This window comes from Solea solea, chromosome 9 (genome assembly GCF_958295425.1).
Source record: "Solea solea chromosome 9, fSolSol10.1, whole genome shotgun sequence".
Classification (NCBI taxonomy): Eukaryota; Metazoa; Chordata; class Actinopteri; order Pleuronectiformes; family Soleidae; genus Solea; species Solea solea.
Genome location: NC_081142.1, coordinates 7,373,177 through 7,382,030, shown reverse-complemented (window position 1 = coordinate 7,382,030; position 8,854 = coordinate 7,373,177). Strand labels below are relative to the sequence as shown.

The following is an 8,854-nucleotide window of genomic DNA, read 5'->3' as shown; positions in this document are numbered from 1 at the left end:
AAAGACGATGACGCCACACACACAAAAAGTCCCTCTTGCTCTTTGACTGTTATTTCCAGAGTGAAAATAAAGGTAAATTTAAGATACAGTGTTATTTTACTGTGAAATCATCCTCCGCAGATTCCTTCGGTATAAAATTGAGACTTTTACCTTTTATGACAGTTGCGGCGTCGCGACATCATGTGCTGTCTCTTGTTTTCCTCCCACAGAGCTCCGTTGACAGTGTCCCGCCCTATCATTAGCTCTTATCCAATCACGCCATCTAATCCTTTTTTCCTCAAGTATTTCAAATATCATTGACACACCGCTAAGCTGTGAGGGCAAACACGCGTGTGTTTTACACGTTCTTCCTTTCTTTTTTCTCCCAAAGGAGCGTGAGGGGATTTCACTGCGATCCTTCTGCTGCTGCTGCTGTCTGGATTCTCGCAGAGCAAACCTTGAAAGACATGATGTGGACAAACATCAGCGGGACACGGCGGCGTCATGTAGCGGGACACAGTAGCAGCAGTGGGTAGGGCTATGTGTGGAAATGAACGAGCGTTAATAAAACGGTGTGATCTTCTCTGCCTGTGGCTGCCGATCACAACATGGACGCTGAATGTTGACGGTCAACGCACGTTTTTATCATATGTCAGTGGCTTGTTATTTTTGAGCGGGAATGAGCGGGAAGTGACAATGAATGACATCACATCACTTGACAATTTGCGCACATGTCGCCATTTCATCGATCCGAAATTCATCGAATTTGTTTGTGTTTGTTTGTGGCGTCGTTTCCGCTTTGAACTCCGTGGATGTGAAAGGATGTCACCTGCTAATCTGCTGTTATGATTTTTTATCTCATATAGAGGACGGTGTTTTGTGGATTGTTTTTGGTTTTTATTTTATTTTTTTTGAGTCAAATGTTATTCCACATGAATTTAAGCACGGGCTACTTAAATTACACCTGAATGTATCTTGTGTGTATATAAGAAAAACAACACAAGGACGTGCTTTAAATACGTGTTTATTCACTCTTCATCTCCAGTTTGTTGCCAGCTGATCTCAAGACATGATTGACGTTTTATTTATATGAAATCAAACAGCAGGAAAATAGCCACTTATTACCTTTTTTCTTTTCTTTTTTTATCTGTAAAAGGAAATGCCATTTGTCTACATCCTAAAAAGGTAATGGCTATTTTTTAAGCTTTACCAATCACATCTTCCCAGAGGTGAGGCCCACTGAGGAGGAGGAGGAGGAGGGGGATCTTTTTTAGATACAACATTCCACGCCTGACGAGGACCTTTGTCTGTATTATATCCATATCTGTTGTCAAGAATGGCTGAGGTGCCGCTCACTGACAGACTCTCCACTGCTTCGGCCAGTGGAAACCTACATGAACTCTTGTTTTTACTGGAAAATGGAGCAGATGTCAATGGGCTGAACACATTTGGGAGAACTCCACTACAGGTTGGTGTCGACTTCCTTCACATTCGTTCATTTCAAAGTGAATGTCACAAAAATATTTAGTTTCGTTGCTGATGTTTGTAGTGTAACTTTGTGTGTGACATTTATATATAACAATGTATTTATGGATTTTATTTGCTGGTTAGTATGATATAAGATATGATATAAGGTTTCATCATATGTTACATATCCATTCAATGTTGTTTCGTGAATATGTAAAGCTTATTAGTAACCTTATATATGACATATACATAGTTTTCATATAACGAAAATGTGGGGACAGGTTGCAGAGAGGAAGTTGGGCCATGTGGCACATCTGATGTGGAGTATTCTCTGAAAAAGCAAAAAAAACAAAGGGTTGGGTGTAAAAGTATATCTGATAATTCCGTGTAAAAGTCTCATAAACATGTAATAATACACTTTCTTGCTTTTTAAAAAATCTATCCTGCATTCTGCATGTCTCTGTGTGTGGTTAGTCTGCCTCTGGCCTTCTTTGCTTCTGCTTTGTTGCTGAATCACTTTGTAATCTTTGTTTTAGGCGCGATATGAAGTTATGAATACTATTAAACATGTTATGTTAGTTAATATGAACGTGCATATGAGTTTTTTAATGAAACCTAATAGGTTTTTTATCTTTAGTTTCTTTTTAGTTTGTGGATTAGCTTGTGGTTCCAGCTTAGAGTTTGAAGTCTTTGAGAATAACATTATGAGAACATATTATTATTATTATTATTATTCTAATAAAGAAAAACGAATGCTGCAAGGAGAATTTTTTTGTTTAACTAGTGAAATGTGAAGGCAGACAGACAGATGGAAATGGTGGATATCAGGAAATGGTGGCTACATTCAGTTGCACAATTTCTGCACAGGCTGCCGTGGTCTCAGCACAAGTAATGACACGTTATTACTATTATTATTACTACCATTATGACCATATGTAACCATTTAGTAATAACAATAGTCTTAAAGTGGTGGAGAGATGTAGCATATCACAGCAATTTATTATTCCTCTATATTGTTTTTAATCCTTATTTCATAGTCTGGTGTAATCTGAGAGGCTGAGCCAAACGGGCCTCAGAGTCAAAGTCTGGCACATTTAGAGATTTTTTTTTTTTTCTATCAGTGTAGGATGTATTACTGTGTGGATTTTTACTTATGGTAAAGTGCGTCACTGAATCATTTTGTAGTTAATGACAGTAAAAAAAAATCAGAACACTGAAAAATCATTTTCTCTGGAATTTCACAGTATTGAACTGAACCGATTGATTGAACCGTATATTTAACTGATGAGGTTTTTCCTATAATAACCACATCTATAGTTATTTCACAATAAAACACAAATACGTGGTGTAAATTATTACAAATAATGCGTGTAAATTGATAATGGTGTCATTTATTGACCGATTTAGATTTTTTATTTCTTACGGTGAATGAATACCAGTGACATATTATTTTCTAACTGCTGTAAATGATTGTCCCTCGTGCAGGTGGTGAAGTTGGGCTGCGACCACGTGATTCAGGCTCTTCTCGAGGCGGGTGCAGACCCCGACTTGCGCGACCCGGTCTGTGGCCTCACCGTCACCCACGACGCGGCGCGCGATGGATGGGTCGATGCCGTGCGCTTGCTGATAGACCACGGAGCAGATCCGAACATGGTGGATGATCGCGGTAACCTGCCGCTGCACCTGGCCGCCTCACAGGGTCATCAGAGGGTGGTGGAACTGCTGATGATACACACGCAGAACCCGCACACCCGCAATAGCGAGGGGCGCACCGCCGGACTGGAGGCGCTCTTCCACGGGAAGATGGATACTGCCAAATACATCGACGAGTATCTGAACCCTGCGCGTGAGTATACTATCATTTATATACATATAGGTTTTGTTTTTTCCACTATATAATATAATATAATATTTCTTATCTAAGAAAATTGTGTCTTTAAGAAGAGCCAAAGGCCCAGCAAGCCATGGGCCTCTGCAAAATATAAAAATAAAAACGTGAATATTATCCATCTATAACAAAGCAAAACACGTACAACTGAATCCATTCACCAGTGTGATTATATACAACATAATACTAATCAACTTTATTTTAGGAAATGCATACAAATGTGTGAAAAGTATGTGTGAACTTGAGGTGGGGTTTATTTTAATTTGTGAGGTAATAATTATCCCAGTGTGTCTGTCGGAAGCGACATGAATGATTGACTTTAGGAAGCGCGTGGTCACTGTCACGGTCAACAATTTAAGTCTTTTAATGTCATTGAGAGACAACAAGACAATTAAAGGTTAAAAAAAAAAATTCTGTGTAGCGTCGTCAAAGATCACACACAAGGGAAAAAAACATTATCAAACAGCCTCATCACATTTGGTCTGACAGAAGTCACTTTAAATAACCTGTTAATGAATAACTATGAATGGATGTTTGTGTAAATTGCACATTACAAACCTCCTGTGATATACTGTGTATACTAGTATTTCATTTACATTTTACCAGTATTATGGCCGTGGGTCATCATGGGTCATGATATTATTCCATTTGTATGAGCGTGGATACGCAGGAAGAACCAGGAGTGAACTTATAATAATATAACCATATATCAGGCTTTAAATGCAGCCATTTTGTGGCTGTAGATATATTCAGGAGATTCAGATTTATATTCAAGGAGGAGGCAGCAGCTGCTCCTTGAATCTGAGAAAGATTTGTCAGCACTGTGTTTGACATGGGGATTTTAATAATCTGTAAAATGAGAACTGGAGTCTGATTTTTTTATTTAGAAAAACATAAGATGAATAGAAAACAAGACTCATTCAATTTAAACTATTGCAGATAGTATGGGGATGTGACGCACAAAGGTACAGCAGTTCTGGTCTAATATCCATGACTATATATAAAAACAATTAGCGGTCAAAATACCCCTTTCTGCCCCAGTTTCTTGGGTGGAAACTAAAACTGCTGGAGAAGTTATCACGCAGGCTGGTGTGGACGTTTACATGTGGACACTTATGGATCCTCTCTTTTGACGTTAATTCATTAATAAACAACACACGCGCACACACGCACGCACACACACACTCATTAAAGCTTTAAAAAAAAATCATGTTACTGTTTTTAATGGTAATGACTTATGCGTTATGTTAAATCAAGAGTTCGATTATTCAGATTTTTGTCTGAATCCCTGTCTGAGTTTCTGGGCCTTTTCTTTTTTTCTTCAGAAAGGCCCAGAAACTCTCGTCGCACGCGGAGCCAATTAGACTTTGATTACTTATAAATTACGTTGTGGTGTCAATAAAAATGACTTTATTTAAAAAATATATATATAAGTGTGTGTGTACACGCGCGTTTTTCTTTCTGTTGTTATGTGTTAGTAATACGTTGTGTATAATGTCCATAACAACAAAGTAGAAATACGCCGCACTGTGATAAAAGTGTGTGTGTGTGTGTGTGTGTGTGTGTGTTTGCTTGTGTGCGCGCGCGCGCGCGCGCGCAATTTGCGGAACCAAAAGGCCGCAGTTTCATTTTCATTTTTTTGTTTCCATGAGCTCGTCCTCTCCTCTCCTCTCCTCTCCTGTCGTGTGTGACTGGAGTCATTCTGTCACCTCTCTGTCTGTCTGTGTCTGTGTATATTAATAAATTATAATGTGTGAATGTCATTTTCTATGACATTCACAGCTTTGACACAGAAAAACCCGAGGCTGTCCACGCGTGTTTCTGCGCGTTTAATATAAACAAAAGACTATTGTACTGTGCGTGGCCGTTTGTGGTGCGTATATTATAGGGCATATATATATATACACACAGTATATATATATAGTATTATTTACTATCTTTGTGGCACTGGGTGAATTTGAAATATGAATTCATGCAGTAAATGCCACTGAAGGATTAAAACACGTGCTTTACATCTGTAGTTTGGTCTAATATGACATTTATGTATTTATTTAGTAGAACCTGTTTTACTCTCCTGTTTAAAGCCAAACACCACAGTCATTATGGTTTGTTTTATTGTAATGAAAAACATGGCAGGTCGCTGCTTTGGGTCATAAAATGTCAATAAAAATCCTTTGATCCGTTTCCTCTGTAGAAATGCGAGTGGCATGTTTTGTACATTTCTTTTCATATTGTATGTTTGCACTTTTTCATTCATATTGCAACTATGTGTTTACTTCTTGTTTCTTTATCTGTGTCATTTTTGATTTCTCTCTCTTGCAGATTAGAGGATATGAAGAAGGAAGAAGAAAAAGACTGAAGCCTCTTTGTTTTTGAGCCTTGATTGGCTGAAAACTTCCTGCTATTCTGTGTTTCTGCCCACTCTTTTTTTTATATATACACTGGTCCTTTATTATTTGTATTTTATCTAAAATCCCTTATTTTTTTATGATTCTGAATTGACCTTTACACACTAATCTTTATTTTCATCTGGAGACAAAAGTGATTGAGAACAGCTGCCGTGTACTCCGACACACTTATACATTCCAGTGCAGTCCATTACAAAAGCTGTTGAGGTCAGAGTGGTGCAGGGAAGTGTGCGCTATTCAACTGGGTTTTTAATTCTCATCCTCAGTGGAAACACTTTGGTGTAAACACCACTACATTGTCCTTTTGCAATGTCAATATTATAACACAATTTAAATGGCAATGTCAGTTATACAACTGAATGTTGTAACAGTCGACTGTGCAGCTGAGCAGTGTTTGGATTACATTACATTTGCTACACGTGTGTCTAATGAGGTGTCTAACATCACACATATATATATATACACTGCATGATGCCTCTGCCCGAGGCTGAACAATCTGACATACAGGCCCTACACAATCATGTATGTATGTAACTATTTTATACTCGAAAGCAGTGGTTCTCAAACTTTTTATTCCAAGTACCACATGAGAAAATATTGAGCTTTTGAAGTAACAGCATTATAAAATAAAATACAGTGGTGTAAATAAGATAAGATAGTCCTGTTACAGCAGCAAGACAGTAAAGGTAAAGATAATAAATAATAAACATGCATTACCAAAAAAGAAAAGAAAAATATAAAAAGATATTAACACTTGGACTATAAAAAATTAGTTAAAATAGTTAATGTAGAATGTACATTATAGACAGTTAGCAGAATATACACAGTATGGACTTGATATTTACAGCATAAATAAGTGAGGAGCCTGGTTATGTGTGGTCTACTGTGAGCAGTGTTTGTTGTCTAACAGCTGCAGGAAGGAACGACCTGAAATAACACTCTTTCAGACATTTCGGATGTTTCAGGTCAGCTTTTCACAGGAGGCACATTTATTGCCAATAATGTGAAGACTTACGGCAGTCAAATTTTTTTAACAGTAAAATGTACATACACTGTGCACTATGCACTGTTTTATAATAATTTTTACTTGCATTGTCACAATTATCATTTTCAAATGGCAATGGAACCAGATGTAAGCCACACAGGAGTGAACAAATGACACAATTCAAACTTTCTATCACATCTGGAGTCGGATATCATAATGACATGATAGAAGAGATGAGCTAATGTGGACGACCGTGCAAAATCTGATGGTGGCTATTTGTTATTTGTTTCTTTTCTTTTTCTTTTTTTTTAAACGCACTCAAAATTCTTCAGCTCCACTCTGATCACATACTCTGGTATATACAGTAGCACAGTATTTCTGATTTTCCTCCAAGTACCACCAGAGGAAGCTCGCATACCTGTGGAGGTACATGTACCACAGTTTGAGAACCATGGCTTTAAGAGTATAACAATGATGTCATCCCAGACTACAGGATTGAATGCTGTTACAGGCACTGAAAAAACAATATATTTCAGGGATTTGCCGTCTATTGGCTCGTTCTAATAGACGGATATAAAGTTCTCCAGTTTGAAGAGTGATGCCCAGGAGGTAAAATGGACGTAGCACACCAGGAGGTGACTACACTGGTTGTAAAAAAGCCAACTTACTTCCTTTTTCAAAAGCTGCAATGAGCTGTAGACACAGTAACTTCAGTCTGACACGAATGAGACTGGAGAAAATCAAATAGCACTGTCTCATGGACGCAGCTTTCTCCCTTTTGAGTTATTGAAGCCAAAGACATGGCGATGGACCGAACCTACAAAATAACTTCCATATCATGCTAGTGCCAACTCAGAATGATGTTTATTTGAAAGGAGACCCACAAATGCTCCCTGAGGACCAGTGTGTAACTACTATATATAAAATAATAATCTTTGAGATGATTTACAGACTTCTGATGAGGCCCCGGCTTGTTTTCATTCATCTAAAGTTATGAAAAGCTATGAAATTGTATCCTTAAAAAAGGGCGTTCTTTGTTTTGCTGCTCCTGTTCAATGTGAAAAGAGAAAAAAAACAAAAAAAAACACAAGAGCACTACAATAAAATGAAAACGTGTTTTAATGACACTGAAGTACCAATTCATCTCAAAGACGCTATATTTTGATATGGTCAATAATAAAAAAAAAAATCCCCTCTCTTCACTTTCTATCACTGCTGCTTCATTAATGTGAATAAGAAGATTGAGAATCATAAATAAAATTCAGCAATTAATCCTGCTTTGTCCTCTTTGTGTGTTTCAGTGCATTTACTTCTATACACACACACACATTTCTTCACATTTGATAAAACTGAACATGAACATAAGAAAACTAATATATATTAAACCATACACACACACACACACACACACACATTTCTTCACATTTGATAAAACTGAACATGAACATAAGAAAACTAATATATATTAAACTATACACACACACACACACAACATATTAACCCTGAGGATTTTTTTTTTATTTTTTTTTTTATTTCCTGTTTGTACACAGTTATTAATTAGGCAACTATTAGTGTGCAGAAGTATTATTATTTATTAGAGTAAGAATAACAATTCAAAATGTACAAATAGATAGGGGAGACCAGGGACAGTTGTAACACTTTTTGCAATTTTTAGCAATACATCAAAAAACATTTACACTGGAATAACCAGATTGTTTTATTATAAACTTCAATCTGTCAATAATGTATTCATGTGCTTTTATGAAACATGTACAGGTTGCAAAATTGATTTTTGTATAGGGACGGTTGTAACATGTATAAAATATACATAATGAATCAATCATATAGTCAAAATGGAAAATATTATTTATCAGTCATGTTATTGTGACTATTAATTTCATGTTTTTAAGTAATGTTTACCTTTTTCTCATACCACATGACAAAAAAGAAGTGAAGCTGTCAAATTATAATGCAAGAAAATGACTATAATAAATTTTATTTGATGGCGCCTTTCATGGCATTATTAGTTGTTTTTTTTAATATATACATATATGTATACACACATACATATATGTATATACGTATATACGTATATACATATATACGTATATACACATATATGTATAT

The 8,854-nt window shown here is 36.6% G+C and overlaps 1 protein-coding gene across 1 annotated transcript; it reads left to right on the top strand.

The window, feature by feature from the left end:
* The first annotated feature begins 298 nt into the window (after positions 1-298).
* Positions 299-8,019, top strand: cdkn2c (cyclin-dependent kinase inhibitor 2C (p18, inhibits CDK4)). The gene is made up of 3 exons (XM_058637686.1): positions 299-1,447; positions 2,932-3,292; positions 5,657-8,019. Exons 1-3 carry the CDS (start codon positions 1,316-1,318, stop codon positions 5,659-5,661), a joined length of 498 nt encoding a protein of 165 aa, XP_058493669.1. The 5' UTR covers positions 299-1,315; the 3' UTR covers positions 5,662-8,019.
* Positions 8,020-8,854: the final 835 nt, after the last annotated feature.